Below are 20,363 nucleotides of genomic sequence, written 5' to 3'. Positions count from 1 at the left end.
ATGTATTCAGCTATAGTGGTGCTCACCACTGCCCAAATATCAAGGCAATAGCTCTTTCCAATCTGAAGTTATCAATTGTCAAAGTTGGCAAATTGGACCCCTTTTCGCAAATCCGGTCACATATGTATTATACAGTATATATAATTTGTACATTTACTGATAAAATATTTAAAGTACATCTACTTCATCTTTTCTTCTTCCTGTAGTAAAGAAAAAAACATAGGTTAAAAAAGTCCCAAAGCTGGCCATAGGCCGGCTTTGGGGTATACAAATACAAAAAGAAATGAAATCTAATCCAAAACAGCCAAGCTGTAAAAAAAGTGTGCGGCCCTCAGAAAGGCTATGGTGAAAAAAGATGTGAAATCCAAGGTGGCGGCCAAGAAATGGCTGTGATGGTAGGTTAGTGGTAAAAATTTTAATAACGACAATTCAGGTGAATTTTTGTGAAGCGGCACAAAAATTCACCTGAATTGTCATTATTAAAATTTTTACCACTAACCTACCATCACAGCCATTTCTTGGCCGCCACCTTGGATTTCACATCTTTTTTCACCATAGCCTTTCTGAGGGCCGCACACTTTTTTTACAGCTTGGCTGTTTTGGATTAGATATTATCTATTTCTAGGTATAGCTACTTCACACACCTCCATATATACCATCAATTTGAACTGTGCCTTATTGTATAGTCCCTGGCATACATATGGATCCTTATGGGTAGTCTTAAAAATACAACCTTTAATACTCACTGTATATCTAGTCATGACACAAAAAATTGAAGTTAAAGTGTGATAATGTTTGTGCATATTAAGACAAATACCTGACAATATTTGGTCATCTAACAATTGTTATACTGTATAGTGCTACAGTGGAACCTCAGTTATCTGAGCCTCTTGGGACCAGGGGTGGTCCATAATTATGAAACGTCTGTATCTTTGAAACTGTGTGTAAATAACCTTAAATATATAGCATAAAGAACATCTTTAAAATTTCAGTATTAACTAATAACTACCCTAATAGAACAGTCATTACTCTTATAGAGCAGTAATTTCCGTAGTTTAGTTAACCGAGAATCCGGATAAGTGGGGTCCAGATATATGAGGTTCCACTGTACATGTCATGACTATAAATCTTGTAGGAAATTAATCACAATATCACAATTAACAACTCAGTTTGTACAACTAAATAGGCACTACAAGGTAACAATGATTATAATCAATGATGATTAAGGAACAATGATTATAATGATTAAAATCATTGTCCAGTACTTAAAACCAGTTAAAGGTATTTCAGGGTATTGTAAATTTCGTTGAATTATTTCACCTGTCATGATGGTGTGACATTATGCTTTATTTTCCCTATGATGGCTTAGTAACTTATACATGCTAAATTGTTCAAAGTCCTACCAAAACACGAGTGAACATTACTTTTGAGGAGAAAGCTTCCTGGGTTCTTTATACCTATCAACGGATTTGCAATGCATCTATCCAAGTTTGGCAGTAATGCAAAGACTTTTCAGTGTTGGCTCAATAGTGGAATGGAATATGTATGCTTGACTATATGGAGACATGTGGAGAAATACATTCATCATTTGCATAATTACTGTATGATAGTGTATCATCACTTGTGTACATATCTGCTACTATACTGGATGTTGCTATAGCCTGTCATTTTAGTTGTGTCATCTTTTTGGTGTAGGCATGGGTGGCCGGTCAAGGATAGGATCCCGTGCAGAAATCTTGCTGTCAGACTCTCCAAAGTGATCATTTTTACATGGCAGTGGTGGAGTTCCTGTCAAGTTTACCTGTAAAACGTGAAGTAGAAGTAATATTTGTAGATAAAAAATATCATGACAACACATCTATTGTGATACTTATACCATTAAACTTTTTGGGAAAAAAATTCTGTGGATATTTGTACTTTCTAACTCTAAAGGGATTTAGCAATCTAAGGGCTGAAAGCCTGCAAAGCACGAAGTCAGAAACTTAATGCTACATGTAAAACGGTACTGAGGTACTGAACGCAGACTAAAAATTCCAGCCCAAGTAGTGACTTGTTAACTTGCAGTCTAGGACAAGTGCCTGAGAAGCCACGTGGATTTTCATCTGCATTCAATCCTCACTTAACAAGTATGAATAATATACCATTGAATGATTTGGCGATGATGATTGTGGAGGTGTGGCAGTAACATCTGATTTCTTCCTGCTCTTTGGTGACTGGTGCTGTGGTACTGGTGGAGAGGTAGATCTAAACCATTTTGATGAGTTGGCTGATTTCAGTCTCTGTTTGGGTTTTGGACGATATATTCTTTTCATCACATCTGGAATGAATGACCACTTCCCTCTACAATGATAAGATATAGAACGCCATATATAACATGTACTAACTATAAACGTGGACAGTTTTATAACTGAAACTGACTGAGTAATCACACAATGTACAAATTTTTTTTTTGTTTGTTTGTTTCTGTTATATTTCTTGAATGTGAAACGGGCTGCAATATACAGATTCAGTATTATTTGGTATGTATATATATATATATATTGGGTAGTTTTGGTGACTAGCTATAGTGAGACTTAGCTCAGTATGTTCCCATGAACTGCTCAACAAATCCATTACTATAAGAACTGCCATACACACACATGTATATGTATACATTGTATCTTAGTAAACACATACAAGTAGAAGGAATTTTAAGTTGAATTCTAAGGATTAAAATCAATGTCCACTAGTATATCTGCAGTTATAGGCAACTTTCCTTGTTCCTTTGTTTCACTACTTTTTCTTCTTTGATCCCTAATCCAACTTAAAATTTCTAATTTTACCTTCTACTTGTTGATAATAACATGATTATAACAAATGAACCAGTGCATATTGCATTAAGTGCAAGGAATGTCATAAAAGTAATTTTGCTTCAGTAACGCAAGCCCCAACAATCAATTACATTACAGAAAGGGAGGTGGCCATTATGCTTTGTTTTCAACTATGCTCCACCCATCACACAGGGCTACAAATGAAGAATAGCACGAGAAGCGTGTCTCTGCAATCAATCCAGTCACTATGGAAAATATGGGTGATTAGCCAACACAGCCACAGGGAAGCCGCATCGTGCTATCACAAATTGACACCTTGCATTGTCAGCAAAAAGAATTGGAACACAAAGGAGGACAAAGGCAAGTCAATGATGCGTGTATTGTACATACTGTGATTCACGAAAAGGCATATCTCGGGAAGAAGCAATGTTGAACAATGAAGAAATCAAGCCCGTAGCCTAATCCATTGTCAAGTTATGTTTGGTTAGAGGCATCAGTTAGTTAGTTAGTCAGTCAGCATAAAAATCCGTTAAATAGAAAAATTTAAAAAAAAATTGTTTTGGAAGGGGCCATTTTTTGGCTTGGCTGTACCTGCCCAGCTGTCATGAAGGGAAATTGAAGCTGGTTTTAGGGTGATATTTTTGGCTGGAAAAGCCCAGTTCTTCATGATTCTTAATATTATACTGTATGATAAAAGAGGTCTTATAGCATTTCCAATTGCATGTGTTTTGCAACCAATAACTTGAATATGTATATCACTACCCTGGAATTTGGTCACATTTTACTCCTAACAAGCCACTCTTGCTTGGTGTAATATGAAGGTGATAAAGTTAGGAGTTATGATTAGTCAAACTTGGGAATTTGGAAAGGTTATAACACCATTTTTCCCAGATCCGACCACATGCTACGCTCTATGCATATAGAGAGTATTTGTGGCAATGTCAAAGCAAGAGTTCATAATATTTGTATGGGGGAAAGCATCTAACTGGAGTACATTCAGCAAACACACTGCTGCAAGTAACACCTCAGGATTGTCTTAGAAGAAAGGCTTGACCTTTTCAATGCCAGTCATCACCTATCAACAGTTCTTTGCCATCAGTAGAATCAGGCTAGAGGTGTACATACAGTATGATTAAAAGTGAACTTGTAGCAGTGTGTTTGTACAGGCCATATTGGCAAGTAGACACTCTTCCCCATACAAATATTATGAACTCTTGGTCAAAGTTTTCTCCTATACTGCAACATTACTAATACCTCAGACAAACTGTAAATTAACACTGATACTCACATTAAAGGGGCTATGCACTTGATGAAGCTGTTTAATATTTTACTGCTAGTGAAATCATGAACAATACATAATATTTCATTTTAGTACGTAACATGCTGACATCAAGCCAATAGCTGCATGGGAGAGCAATGTCAAAAATCACCAACGATTAACATTGTACTGCTGCAAAGGAATAAACAAGCAGCTGAGGACTAATTAACACTACACAACAACTTGTGTTTTGCGATGTTATTGCGATAAAATGAAGGGCTCATCTCGGGCAGAATTATCACGCCTTCTACTACAATGTAGCATCTTTGTCATGATGTCAGGCAACTCAGGAAACATTCTAAGCTTGCTCACCTAGCTTACAATCGTTGTACAAGGCCAGCAAAAACAAATCATACCATTTTACAGCACACGTGTTTGTATATAATGACGTGTTTTGTTATGATAAACTTAAACAGCTTCACGATGTCAACAAACTGAGCGCATAGCCCCTTTAAGGGCAAACACTATACAGTAGGATCTTGATTATCCGAACTTCGATTATCCAAACCCTCGATTATCCGAACAGTAGTGGTGACTGTTCTATTAAGGTATTTTGTCAACAGTTATATGTTCTATTAAAGTATTTTGCACAGGTGTATATTCTATTAGAGTAGTTCAACAGAGTTCTGTATATATTCATTTATCCAAACAAATTCACTTATCTGAACACTTTTGTGATTCAGCTGGCACACAGGTGTTCGGATAATGGAGGTCCTACTGTATCAATAAGATTCACTGATTGATTGATTCTGCTAAAATCCAGAATAACTAACATATGCATGTGTCTCTTTAACAGGCACACATAGGAATTTTGAAGCATTTTTTTTCCTAAGAATTGTTATACTAGAGTATTTAATATTGCTTGACTGCTTCATTAGAATCCAAATTACTACAAGTATAAGAAAAAATTAGGACTTTTAAATTAGAGTAGGGAAAGTGTATAGTGCTGCAATAAAAAGTACTGAAACAAGCTGGATTGGAATAGTACGTAATGTCCAAATACTGTAAAATAATAAGAAGTGAACATCTCTACTGTGCTACACTCAATGCACAGTAGGGATATTCAATTCTACAGTATTTGGACATTACGTACTACTTCGATCCAGCTTGTTTCAGTACTTTTTATTGCAACACTATACACTGTCCCTACTCTAATTTAAAATTCCTAATTTTTTCTTATATTGTTTGTGAAGTTTTTTTGCAACCTCATGACCACAAAATAGCCTGCTTTTCACAAAACCTGTCGCAATACTTTAACCCTTAAACGCGCAAAGGCCATTATAAGTGGCCCTCACGCATGGCAGTAAACAAAGCGCTGTAACTTCCGAACCATTGTCCCTATGGCTACGCAACTGCCATCATTTAATTCGTGATGTAATAGCAAATGAAATGATATGTAGGGTTTTACCCTACACTGAAACACAGGGCCAAAACTCGCCATGAAACTAACTTTTTACGAAATGAACACGTAAAACTGTTTACATACCTTTGGAAAAAGACTCGTATCTCCTTCCCAGTTCATTCTATTGTTCTGCAATAAACGCTGATCAATTCGCCATTCAATTATGCCTCAGGCCATATATGGGTCACGTGACTCAGCCAATTACAAATATGGCTGCCACTGGAAGGAATACGAAATCGCGAAAAGTCAAGACGCTGTTCTTCATCGCTTCATAACAAGTGAGCGCCTATTGTTACAGTGGTTATTTAAACTTCCCCTGATAGCCTATTGAATAAACTTTCTGTTTATATAAGATGTTAGGCTAATTCAGTTTAGCAAACTCTCACCACTTTCAATATAAAACCAATTTTGGTAAACACGCATTTCTCGCGTTTAAGGGTTAAGAGTTAATCACAGCACTATTATACTAGATTATGACTCATACAATAACAACTGATCAGTGGGCGTGGCTCTACATAAGCCTGCAGGAAATAATGGACATGAATTCGTGTATACCTACAGACTGATGAATGGGCGTGGCTACCATGTGTCCACAGAGAGTAATTTACGTAAGTGGGCGTGGCTCACAAAAGAAGCAGGGCTACGCTATGACGTGTAGTAACACATCCACATTTAGTTTAGCAAGTGGGGTCAGACCCGAGTAATCTGTAAAGCGGGACCTGGATGACCAGACTCGGTTTAACAGTGTTACTAAATAAACTATATTAACTGACTTACACATTGCTAAATAGTTCGCCGCGAGTTGCTCTCACTGATCGATATCAACAGCAAGTCACGTACGTGTGTAGTTTGGTACACCTGGCGACCACGTATATTCGAATAGTTTGATGCAATATACATTGGTAGATGGAAGCCATACTGTAGTCTATTAACACTCAGCGGTAGAACCTTGACTGATGGCCATGGTAAAGAAGGATAAAGGGTTACGACAATAGCGTAAGCATTGTATGTTTATCAATATACCAAAGGTTTTTTCTTAAGCGATCTAGAAAAGTTTCTGCGAAAGAATTAGGGCCGTAGCTGTAACCAGTTTTCCGCTACACTTGACTGAAGACGTCAGGCAGGCAGGCAGGCGGGCGGGCGGGCAGGCAGGCAGGCAGTAGAAAATTCCATTGACTAAAATTTTTTAAAAATTCTGTAGCAACTTGACGGAAACGTTTCGGGTCGATCTGAAGACACTTTTGGGCTTGGTTTTACCCAACCAATACTGTCATGTTGTTGTGAGGAAAAATCGCGGCAGGTTTTTGGGTTATATTATATCACGGATCGCCCCCACACCTTTGATGTCCCTACTATACAGTACTATCGTACTGTACGATTCAGGTAATACTTAAATACACTAAATAGACTTGTTCTCACTATAATTATGTGCAACTCAGCTGTTGACCGGATTTGCTTCGTAAGTGCATTCTTCATCCTCAGTACTAGCTTCACTAACACCATCCTCAAATTGATATACTGGTTCTCCCCTTAGTAGCCATTCCCTTGGTTTCCGTAAATTTTGTTACAGAGAGTGTTTCACCATATCATGCAATTTACGGACTCGTTTCCAATCCATGTGCAGCATTTATATTATCTGCAAGTCTAAATTTTACAGTATAAACAACTGATCACAATGGGTACAAAAATACATGCTTGCCAAATGCGTATCTTAAAAAATTCTGTAAATTTTTAAGTGCATTTTTCTTTGTGAAGAAACCATCTGATGGTAACTTGAACATCATCTTAGTCACCTAATTAAGAGGAGTTCGCAAATCTTTGTTTCGTTGCAGTGTACCAACAAATACGTGAGTATTTGTGGGCATTTGTTTACATTACATTGAAATGATTTTAGTAGGGTTGAGGCTGAAACTTCACCAGAGCATACATTTGGCTATGTAGATTACAATTATTTAACAATGAAAAAAATTGAAACTACATCAATGTCAAAGTTTTCACAGATCCTGTCACAAATGAAGGTCATAGACCTCTGTACTTGAATATAGACACATGGTCTAATGCAGACAAATTAGATAGAGTACATAGCACAACCAACTATTATTATGAATGTTCTGTTAGAGTAGTTAGGTGACTGCTCTCTATTCAAGTATCTTGATCTCGTGTACACCTAATACTAATTCAGAGAGTATTCCATTGTTGCATAACCTCTAGCACAAATTCTACTACATCAAGGCAAAGTAAGTTGGCATAATGAGTAAAGAGACTTACGACAGTTACTCTAATTTATTATAGAAAATGAGGGTGAAATGTTTTCTTTGCCTCAGGATAGTATTCGAAGTCAGTCCCACTGTTCAGTGGCAGTGTTCAGCACAATACATAACCTCAAAAGTGGTAACTATTCAAATGTTTCTAACAATTTTCTATGGGCACTAAAATGAGGAAGAGCAGATGAAAGAGTTTGAGCTACAGCGCATGTATATACATGCTCAGATACACAATGTAGATGACTAATGTTCTCTTGCTTACTGTCCATATTATATAACACTTAAAGCACCACTCTAGGGGTTTCAAATGTATAATACAGCTATCAATGTTATGCCCCGCCCCCTCACCCCCCAGGTAGGGTGGGGGAATACAGAAGATTTGACAAAGTCTCATGTCAAATTCCCCAGTGCTTGGGCTAAGAAGCTTGTCAAAACCCCACTATGTGCCCACCTTGATAGAGGGGTTTCTATAGTGGGATCTGATTTGTCTATTAAAATAAATTTTGGTTCAGCAAACTTCCACCGTCAAAAGCCTCAGGGTGGGGCAAGATGTAGATGTCAAATCTCCAGTAGGTGTATGGGGATTCCCGAGGGTGGGAGGTGGGGTTTGACATTGACAGGTGCATAAGATTGACAAATAGGAAGCACATTTATCATGCATGCTCTGCATGCATGTGGGTCTGGAGGCATGTTCCCATTATATAGATGCTCTGAGACTGCATTAAATTTTAGATGACAAAAAGGTATACCATTGCACAAGGTTCTGTACATGCCACGTTTGTTGAATTGCAATTCATCTTTTTTATAGGGCTTCACACATGACCAAGCCACAACAACTGTAGCTAACTGTTAGTGTAATCACTTAATTAGCTAATCCATCATTATGTAAGGACTAGAATTTTTAATGGAGAGCTTGGCATCCACACCAGTGCAATTTTTCAAAGGGGTTTCCATAAACCAGTTATGATTGCACATTGTCAAAAATGCTGTACCGCATACCTTAGTCTGTTAGTCTGTTAGCATGCTCCTCTAGTGCTATTTTTTTTTCATATATATGAAAGGCAGTACTAATAAGTATGGCTGTAAATGCACGCAACACACACTGCTGGAAAGAGATATTTTGACTATATATAGCAGAATGATAAGTACCAATGTCCCCACAAATTGTATTCATATACCAAGTAACAATATTCACAGTATTTCCTAGAAAAGTGAGGAAGTCATTTGCAGTGTCACACTGTCATATTTTTCATAGACATTCATTTGTCTACTCACATAGAATAGCTATAAAGTCACACGACTGCTGTTTGATTCTACAGCTTATAGGGCCATTGCCACTGAGAGACATCATATCAATGGTCTCATTCTCTCAAAATGGTCACAATGAAGTGTACTGTGTTTACTTGGTTACGCAACACACACTGCCTCATGTTCTGTCTAAACAGAATAGTCGGCTACTATAATAACAGTTGTACAGTTAGGTGCTGTTGGTGGTCTCTTTAAGCTATTAGTGGACTCCTTTGAATTAAAGGAAGTGTGTCCCTTTCTTAAAATGAAAAGCAGCCTTGAGATTTTATCTAGAGAATCTTTATTAAAAAAATACGACAACTGAGAAGAAACTTCTGTGCATAATTTCTGCAGTTTGTTATAGTTACCATACCTTGGAAAGATCATTTAACTAATTCTGTAATATGTAAGACTAATGATAATATTTCTCACATCATTCAGGCTACTATTTGTCTTTCTTAAAATCAGTGTGACCTTATAGGTAGTTGTCACCTACACTAGGTAACATTTAGTAGATACTGTACATATACAACATTCTACACTGTAGAACTTTGTGTATAAAATATACTGTAGGCGCTACACACACATTGACTCACACAAGATAATATTTATTGACTTATTGGAATCACATAAAATAATGTGCTTACATGGCCTCGTGGTCAGCTTTAGCTTTCAACATATCCCTTTCACACTCAACAGAGCTGTGTCTCCTAACAAGCACCGCCTTACGTCTATCAATAAGATAAAATGTGAGTATCTATACATGTGATGTACTATTATACCTCGATTTTTTAGCATCCTTCATTTCTGGTGACTGAGCAACTCTAAGAAAATCAGTTTGAAGTTGTGGTGATGGATCAGGTGGTACATCATCATCATCATCATCATCAATTTCTTCATATTCATGAGCATGACCTGGCTGTACTGACCTGGGGAAGCTGTACATTTCGTAACGAATTATAACAATACAATAAGTGACCAGATCTGCAAGAATCCCACATGTCAGTGCATGCTTAGTTATTTAATTTACAGTAACAATGTAATAAATGCAATGAATGAAATATTTACAAAATATTTTAAAAAATTCTGCAAACTTTTCGAGCTCTGAATTAAGGTGCTAACAGCAAAAATCTTGGTAGCATTGTGTTCCCCAAAAGCAAGATCAAGGAGTCCAAAAATCAATGCTTTGTGAGATGGACGGTATATAGAAGCATTAGCCTGCCTCGCATTGGACGAATGGCTCACTGTCATTTTTTCCTCATTTTTTCACTTTCACCCTGGTCTTAGGAAAGACAATTTACCCAACAATGGATTTGTCTACTCATGAAGAATGTGACAACATATATACATTGCATTTTGGTAGAGGACAACATTCATAAGCCATGACCGTTTAATTGAGCTTCTGCAGTTTATTTTCCATATAGTCACTGCACAAATCAATCACTCTGTTGTTACCATTTTGTAGTTCTGAAACTTCAAAAGTTCTTGGTTTCAACTCTGGTTGGCCTATCTGAAAAATGCACTAACATGTTGGGGATTTTGTAGATCCAGTCATATATAGTAATGCTACATATACAGTGGAATCTCTCTTAACGGTCACCTGAGTTGGGTGGTCACCTCAGCATAACTACAGTCCCGACCAATTCCCAATCAGTTTGTACAGAAATAGTTTGCATTAAGCGGTCACCTCTATAACACGTATAACAGCCAGTTTTTGGAGTCTCAAACAGCATTTCTTTACATAAAAAAGCCTCTCACAAAGCAGCCAGCAACAGCCATGACAGTGAGTAAACTATGTACACTACTTTATACTTCTATTAATAACGTTTTTATACTCACACTTGTGTTCTGTACAGATAAGTTTATAGCCACTTCCTGGCTTTGTCTCTTCATGTTATTCTAATTAAAGCTCACCTCATGATATGCTAATTTCCTGAATTTACAATTGTGTAGTTACCAGCTAACTATCTTTCCAGTCTAAAATAAAGGTTAAACCACAGCTTTTCCTCACTGGCTTTGTAGCAAGGCAGCCTTATGATAGTGTCTCCATACAGTGGCTTCTGGCTCTGTTTGCTGATCCTTTCCACTACTTTGTTTATGTCTGTTATGGATTGAAGTGTAGGCATGTGTGAGGAGAACCTTTGTATAAAGGCCAAACTGCTTTATAGAGGATATTGAGTTAGGCAACTCCCTCTTTATAAAGGCCAAAAATTTCTGGCCTGAAGGTGACCGCTTTAGACAGGTTCCATTGTAATTATAAACACAGAAGACACCTATGACCTAGGCACAACACTTTTGTCAAACAGTATGGTAGTACTGCATAGTAGTGATCCCCCCAAAATAAAGTACCAGCCAAAATGTTGTCACAACAAATCATTATGCAAGTAGAAATACCATACATGAAGAAAACCATCCTTATGAGAAAAGTCTACATATATATGTTGTACTGGGAAGATTTTTCATTTATAATCTCCTGTTTTACTACTTTTATCACTATTTCATTTTAGTACACTAGTATACATTATACGATACGTGACCGTCTCAGCAAAACCTGACTTGTTCGCACAAGCATGCATTTGGAGAAAAACAAAATTTTAAAATAATCATAATATTACACATGCTACATAGAAAAAACACACAAGATTTTATTGGGCCATTACTCCATTCAATTAAAACTATATACCATCTTACTTTGCCTGCCCTGACATGGAGCTTTGTTTCATTTCTGTAGCCCCAACAGTCATGCGCATTTATGTATAACGCAAGATCGTCGTCATTTATTCAATTAAACTGCCTTCATACCCATATGCATAAGTGACTACAGGGATAAAACTATAATGTGGCTGATTTGCTTCTCCATGGTGAACATTTTAAGCCAAATCCCAATGTTGTAGACTTATCCAAACGGAAGTTATGGCTGCAAGTGTAAGTGCCTGTATGTAGTTTATTTTTGGTTTGGTCACTGTACAAATCAATTTTTATTTCTCACTCTTCCTACTGTCAAAGCACTATAATTCCAAAACTACTCATCACAAAAGGCTGAAACTTAGGTAATCCATTCCTTGGAATCCTGGAAGTTGTGCAAACAAGTCAGGATTTTGCTAAGACAGTCACATACAGTATATACTATCATAATTACACAAACCTTTTACTGGACACGTGATCACTGATAACCACATTGATTTTTGGCAAATGTTCCTTCAACGTAGATTCATTCTGAAAAAGTTGTTGTACATTTTGCATATCAACATCATCTAACATGTCATCATCGACTTCCTCATACTCGTGAATACGTTTCCACCGCGGTAGTCTCGAAATACCTCTACCAACTTCTTTTGCTGGTAAACTTTTTGACTTGTCATGCACACCAACAGGATCATGCACACCAACAGGATGTTCAGGGTTTGTCTGTATAACAAGACATGAACATTAAAAAGTTGATGATGTTACTTAGTGACAGTACAATACAAATTTACATCATTATAATCATGCTGATTTGATCTGATTATTACATTCTGTACCATCTGTCACATGAATACAATTTTATGTGATAGTTTCACATCCTACTAAAAGTGACACGACATGATACCTGTGTGACGGTGCTGATTGTGTTGGAGTGAGTTCGATGTGCAGCATTGTGATGTTGACCTGGATTTTGTAAACGGTCAATCTCCTTCTTAAGCCGATCAATTTCCTTTGTCTTTTGATCAATTTGGCTCTCGAGAGCTTCATTCTAACAACGTATGTATACAGTACATTAGAGACTGTGAGACAAAATGAAGTCTGTGTTACTGAATCATGCATGCATGCTTGATATGAAAAATGCACGACTCCACGCTTAACACAATCACTAGACTATACTGTATGTATGAACATAAATACTCTGAGACCAGTAAGTAGTTAAAGGTTCATGCACTGTGTATAATATTTATATATTTGTACAATATTTATAGACTTATGCATATATAGTTCAACAAGGACTGCTTACACAATACCTGTTCAGCAGCTTTGTCTAGCAGTGTTATCAAACTAACTGGTGAATGTTCCTTCTTTGCTTTCTTAATATTCTCTGACACTTTAATAATACTGGGTCGTACTGATGGGTCATCATCCAAACATGATATTATCAGTGGAGTCAGGCTGCTAGTAACTCCTGTTATCTTATCAAGGTAAGGTTGACGTCTCTCTACTTCAGTTAATGCCGTTGGCCTTCTTTTTGCTGTATCATACGTTTTAGTAGCTAGTGGCATGGGCCATTCTTGGGTAGCAACATGTAGCATTACTGCCCCAAATGAGAACACGTCAAGAGCAGCGTCATATTTTAAAGATGTAGTATCATACATTGCCTCAGGGGGCATGAAATCAGCTGTGCCCGGTACCTTGGTCAGTGACTTCTTCTGGTCAGGTTTGATCACTTTGGCTACCCCTAGATCACTAATCTTGGCTCGTAAAAATGTTGTTAACAAAACATTATTTGATGACAAGTCACGGTGAACAATGGGAGGCTTGTGCGAATGCAAATATCTGTCAAGAGAATAGTACATTTATATACAGTAGCCACTATAAGTTCTCTAGTAAAGTACATAGCTACAGTACTATAACTATGTATACTATTAACTTGCACAGTCTTTGCAGCTCACAGAATGGATGCATGGAATATACAGCATTATGTATATACATCATGTGAATCTGTAAGGACCCTCTTAAAATTGCTGTCATAGTGGTAGCAAGGCTAAGGCCACTCTAAATTAACTCCTGCATCTAATTACTGTAAGCTCTAAATATTTCATTATTCTGAATTATTTTTTCCATTATTTACTAGATATTCTTGCATATTGTGCAGGCTCAGTAAAAGCGAACTAGTAAGGGTGTCAGCTCACATATCAGTGTGCTTTTTGTCATCACAAACTCATGTTTGTGTGCATTTTGAAAGGAAGTTACAGTGGAACCCCTCTAAAACGGACACCATTGGGAAAATGAAATATGTCCTTTATATGGAGTAGGGCTGAGCGATACTGCCATTTTAGTATCACGATCGATACTAAAGCTACTATTCACGATACTGAATAGTTCACGATACTTACAAATAAGTCAATCATAGCTGGTGCTACATAGTGTATTGCTCAGCATTCCTAAACGAAGTCCTTATAGGTGATAGCAAACTAGCCACTATCATCCTTGTTTACAGTAACAGTTATTGTAACACATGCTTTGAGGTTGTTATGGTGTTCACACCTCTCTGCAGGGGAAACCAGATGGGTGGACTTTATCATTTATAAGGATTCTTAGCCTAGTACTGCATAACAAATGGTTTTTAATGACAGTAATGTACAGGCATGGTATCATGATAGTTAATAACAAAATATCGCGATATTGATACTTTCTAAATATCGCGATATATCGCGAAAACGGTAGTATCGCTCAGCCCTAATATGGAGGTGTCCTTATTTAAGAGGTTTTCTAAAATTTTAAAATAATCAGTTTTAATGCACAATACTAGGCCAAGTGGTGGGGCAAGATGGGTTACGGTACCATGTGAACCAGATATGATCAGTTTAATTGGGGCGACCCTGAGTAAGCCCCACACTAGCAGGACTTTCGTAGCATGGTTCATGCACAAAAAACGACGAAAATCGGAACACTTACACATACGTCGTTGATAACATAGAGAATAATCGGTGTCATTTACTAATCATCCATATAAGGTACGTACATCATTGATAACACAAGATAATAATCGGTGTTGTTTACTGATCATCCATATAAGGTACGTACGTTGTTGATAACACAGAGATAATAATCGGTGCCGTTTACTGATCATCCATATAAGGTACATACGTCGTTGACAACATGGAGAGTAATCATGAACAGAGAAGACTAGCTTAGAAGAAATGAGCGTGAGAGATATAGAAGAATAAGAGAATCACCACAGCAAAGGGAATCTAGATTAGCCAAGAGAAGAGAAAGGACAGAACTAAACGGGCTGCAATCGCTCCCGCTATCAAACAAAGAGATGCCATCCTTCAAGCAACCTCGGGATATCTATATACGTTTACACAACATTTCTAACAGTACACGTTTACAAGAACAAGTTTCTGGAGATCAACGTTTACGTATTTTACAGCAGGAAAGCTCATCTACATCACAAACCGGTCTAACTTTAAATAAAGTGGTAATAGACATAGGTAAAAATGAATTTTGCTCAGGCCTAACTTTTGTTGCTTGTTCTCGAGTTAGACAACTTAATGATCTTTTGTTTGCTGCTCCATTTTCATATCTACATTTACACAACATTTCTAACAGTACACGTTTACAAGAACGACTTTCTGAACATCAACATTTATACACTTTACATCAACATCAGGGAAACTCATCTACATCACAAACCCTTACATTACAGTCAACACCTACCACTAACAATCAATCACCAATATCATCTCACCCTACTACATCATATTGTACAACACATATAATGCTACACGATACAGCACCATCTCCCCCTAAGATGTTACATAGGCCAACACCATCATCACCCTTGTTAACACACGATACAACACCATCTCTATCACATAAGAACACACCATCACCTCCTATCATCTCACATACAACACAGTCACCCTCAGCTCCATTTCTATGACAACAATATAATAATATTTTAATCAAAAAAATAACTAGCTGTACAAAAATTATTTCTTCATGTTATGTATACTGTATAATATATGTGAATATGTTAATTATCTTCTAAAAATCCATTTACATTAAGCAATTAATATTAAATTACTATACTCAGTGTTAACCATTTCCACCTTATTCAGTATTAAGCATTTAAACACACTACATGCTTTCCAAAATCCATTTAAATGACCTCCCAACTTCTATTCTTGCTTTCAGTTTCCACTTATAGTACTACACACATTTTTCCACTACCATTTAAATACTAGTCTCAGTACAAATCAAATTATCCTTCTTCACACAATTCAGATCACCATGCACCTACAAAATACCCTACAACTGGCTATGTCCATAAAGTCAGTAAATCACACACACAAATTAAACTACCTCAAGCTCACCCCATGATGTTATAAACATCTGTATAGTAGCAACAGAAGTGATGTTATTGAGCAAGGGTTACCTATGGTGTGTGGCCTCTACTACCCTACCCAGACAATTAGGCACCACAAAAATTTTATACATACTCCCATAAGACTTCTCCAGATTACTCTGTATTTCATTAGTTATCAAGATGTAGATTAATGCAGTTTATTCTTAAAGTGAACTAGCTACTATTTTCAGAAGACCTGGGTAAGAACATTGACAGCAGTACTTGTATATGCATTCGTACTTTAGCACTTCGTCTTGCACTTTCTACATTAGCTACACGATGTAGTTCAAACGGTTGTTGTAACTGACTTTTGTTACTTGTGTCCACGTTTAGCGAGGTGTTATATTGTAGTGTTTGACATGTCTGGAAATTGTGCAGTATCCGGTTTACGGAATAGAGAGGTGTCTGCTATTGATGGGGCATTAATACACACATGTATTGGAGGTTGCATTTGGGACTTTATTAATTGTCCGTTATAAAGAGGTTGTCCGCCATTCAGGGGTCTCCGTTAAAGAGGGGTTCCACTGTACAAACTTTTAAGCATGCAGTTTTTATGGTTGTGCCTTGCAATTAATGGCTCGAAAAGCAACCAATCTTATATTGGAATGAGATGAAAATGGACCACCTGTTCGCATACAATTATGCCTGGGTGCAGGACAGGAAACAGAATTTACTTGTAGTGGTCTAAGCAACTGTCCACACTGCCATCTACTAAGGCCACTCCAAGGAAATTCTGTCCACCACTTACATCTGTTTGTTATTAGTACTAAATTCCATATTATGTTTCTGTTGTTTCTTGCATACTATGCAGGCTCAATAAAAATGATCTTGCAAAGGTAAGTTGTGCCAGGCAAAATATGGCTTGGAAGTCGCTAATCTTATAATGAAACATGGATCACCTACCCACATGAAAACATGCCTGATTGAAGACAGACATTAAGGCCACAATTTAATGATTTTCTGTTTTTCATCAGTGCCCACATATATTTACTGCCACACATATTTATGCATTATTAAAGAAATAACCATTATTTCATCAAATCAACCAAATATTGAGGATGTGCAGTTCAGTTTTTAAGATTGCTGGACTAGCTATACCTTGTGCATTAATTGTAACTAAGAGATTGGTGCAATGAAGTTTACAAGTAAGAAGTTGATCCTTGAGTGGAACTGATCACGTTGACAAAGGACAGCTATATACCAGTCGGACAAAACCGGTCTTATCACCCATGTCAGCAGATTCGATTTTTAATCCAGGACACAAAGCTACATGAATAAACTATCTAATTCCACAATTAAAATCAGCTAGACTTGGTTTTGCTGGCTGCTTTTCCCAAGCCCAGTGGCGATCGGTATGTGCGGCGTGGGGCATTAATGGAGCTCTGGTCAGCCTGGGGATGACTGTATGTGGCTGTACAGCTCTGTAGTGTTGAATAAGTACCTCTGCTGTGAATTTCCTTTTATTTTAGCCAGTTTTGAGACCTCAATGGCTCAAAACTTAGCCTAATTCATCCCTACACCTTCCTTTTCAATTTTTGAACACCATCTTGCCCACTTTCCAGCCCCCCCCACCTCCCACCCCTTTTGCAGCTCGCCTGATACAGTCAACCTTGGTTTAAAACCTATCTAAAATAATGGCGGGAAACTTAGTTGTTGGCTACTCGCACAGTAGATGCTGTGGAAGGTAAGGAATTGGTGTAAAGCGTGTGAAAATTTGGTACACATAGCTTTAACCATTGGCAAGCTACAACACACTAAATACTTAAAACCGGCGTTTCTTGGTACTTTTAAATAGGCGATAAGCCTGGTTTTCCCAGACTGGGTCACATATGGCTATATATAGCTACATCTAAAGAGGATACTTGCCAAACTAGCTACATTGTGTTAGCTAAGTTAGCAAATTTCCAGAGAGTATCAGGTCCTAGAGAGTATAGAATAGGAAATCAAATGTTGCTAATGTTATTATGCAAAGCAACCACAAGAAATCGCTAAACTGTATTAATTGTTTATTATTGTTCTAATGGAGAGGCAGGTGCCCCTCAGCAACAAGGTCTACAGCTGGAGGCACACAGGGACCCTTTGATCGAGAACGTGATCCCCTAATGTGTGCACATTATTGAAGAGCAAAGCAAGGAGAACCCCAACTGCAATGAGCCAGCCTATAAACACAGAATACGGATAACTCCAGCAAGTGGGCAAGATGTTTATAAGTGGTGGTAACTGCTATATTATTATTATTATTATCAATTTTGTCAAAAGACCGGGTTGTACAAAAGGACAAGCCTGTAGGCGTACTTACCACACATACACACCAGAAATTACAAAAACAATGACATAAGCAAATACACCTGAAAAACAAAATAACTACTACAAGAACAAAAATAAATACCAACAAAACAAGAACATTAAGTATAGAGAAGATTCAAAAAAGAAAATGACGGAGGGCTAAACGGAACAAGGGTGGCTGTTTAATTTGCAGGATGGTATGGGGTATGGTATTACACAGAAATGGGCTGTTCACAAAGAAAGAGTACCAAAAAGAATTAATAGACGATGTCACAGGCCGGATAGATAGAGGGTGACACCTTGTGGGAGCTTGGGACGACTGAAAATGTTCACTAAATGGTAAGGAATTCCTGTGGTGGAGACTACCAGATGTGAAAAATGCAAGGGGTGTAAAACTTAAGTCAAATAGCTAATTATGGCCAAGTACTAGGGATAATGGTGATGACCTACCCGCCAACACTCTACATCATGAAAAACAGAAAATCACAAAATAGTGACCTAAGGCCAGGCAAACTTGATTACTTGTTTCTCATCTACGGATTTCCACACGGGAGGGAGGTCATTTTTATTATTCATTATTAAAAAAAATACTCGAAATCATGCTGTCTGTTACTATAAGCCAAAGCCTTTTAAGAAACTAGTACTTACATTTTACCACTGTTTCTGAGGCGAAAGTGGCATTTGCTGCGCTGTAAAATGATACCAACCGTTCTTAGCATCAAATCATGTGTACGTGATAACAGCAATTATGAAATTCAGGCGGTGGGGTAAAAAGGGACACGGGCAGGGATGAGAAAAAATTAATCAAGTTTTCCTGGCCTAATTTGGAGTGGTCTAATGGTCTAAGATAACAATGCTATTTACAACTTCCATCATAATGATCAGTGACGATAGGGTTACTACACATCTGTAATAGATTAGATTAGATTAGATTATCCATTTTTGTCAAAAGACAAGGGTACACAAAAGGCTAAGCCTGTAAACGTGCTCCCCTTCACAAAAAGCACATACAAAACAACACACACACATGTACACTGAATAAAAAACAAACAAACAAACAAAAAAACACAACAGCTGTATAAGTACCTTGACACACATAGCGGCTATACACTGGCATATACAATACTGGCACGGTACCTTAGACCAAGAGACACATCCAATAAAATACTCAATTTAAAGGCCAGAGGAATTGCCTGGCTGCGGCGCTCCAATGAATTCCGTAAACTCTCGTCCATCTTCTCCATCAGCATAATAGGCGTGGGGGTGCCAGGCCTGTAATAGACGCCCAAGAATTGCACCACGTTTGGATGTCGCAGGTCGGCACATTGCTGGCATTCTCTTAAGAAGTTTTCCTTCACTCGCAGTGAGCCACTAGGACTTGTGTCACGTAGCAGAATAGAATGAACCTCCTTGGCGGCGCATGTCGTCCCACAATACTCCACTTCAAACACTCTACCATAAGCTCCCACTCCAATTTCCACGCCTGTCTCTTTTACTCCACTCACTAGCAAACTTTTTTTGCCCTGGAGGGCAGCCATTAGCTCCGAGACGCAAGTTAACAAACGCGAGTAACGAACCTTATCTGAGGTCGAGGCTCGGGTCGAGGGTCAAGCTAAAATTGTCCGAAAACCACAAAGGGAATTATGTCGACAGACGGGAAATTGCGGGCGCCCCCAGGGAAAAATTTGCTGGTTGCACTTTAATTTTATTTTGGCAGTGCATACTGAACCGAAAGTCGGTTCAACGATAAGCGTTAGCCGGACTCGCTATTGAACCGACAGTAAATCTTAGACAAAAAAGGGTCACTAAACGAAAAAAAACCCCACAAAACTCAGCCAGGACTCACCACTGGAACTCAGTAGACAGGAGCTTATCCACTATGCTACCGCTTCTA

At 37.8% G+C, this 20,363-nt stretch overlaps 1 protein-coding gene across 1 annotated transcript; it reads right to left on the bottom strand.

The window, feature by feature from the left end:
- Nucleotides 1-1,190: 1,190 nt before the first annotated feature.
- LOC136257426 (uncharacterized) lies at nt 1,191-20,104 on the bottom strand. Its single transcript, XM_066050627.1, has 8 exons — nt 19,607-20,104; nt 13,077-13,605; nt 12,671-12,814; nt 12,227-12,489; nt 9,864-10,019; nt 9,729-9,812; nt 2,142-2,340; nt 1,191-1,801 (listed from the first exon to the last, which is right to left on the bottom strand). Exons 1-8 carry the CDS (start codon nt 20,005-20,007, stop codon nt 1,679-1,681), a joined length of 1,899 nt encoding a protein of 632 aa, XP_065906699.1. The 5' UTR covers nt 20,008-20,104; the 3' UTR covers nt 1,191-1,678.
- Between the last annotated feature and the right edge of the window lie 259 nt (nt 20,105-20,363).

The sequence above is a fragment of the Dysidea avara genome, chromosome 6 (assembly GCF_963678975.1).
Source record: "Dysidea avara chromosome 6, odDysAvar1.4, whole genome shotgun sequence".
Classification (NCBI taxonomy): domain Eukaryota; kingdom Metazoa; phylum Porifera; class Demospongiae; order Dictyoceratida; family Dysideidae; genus Dysidea; species Dysidea avara.
The sequence above is the reverse complement of the archived record's forward strand: the minus strand, read 5'-3'. Positions and strand labels throughout refer to the sequence as shown.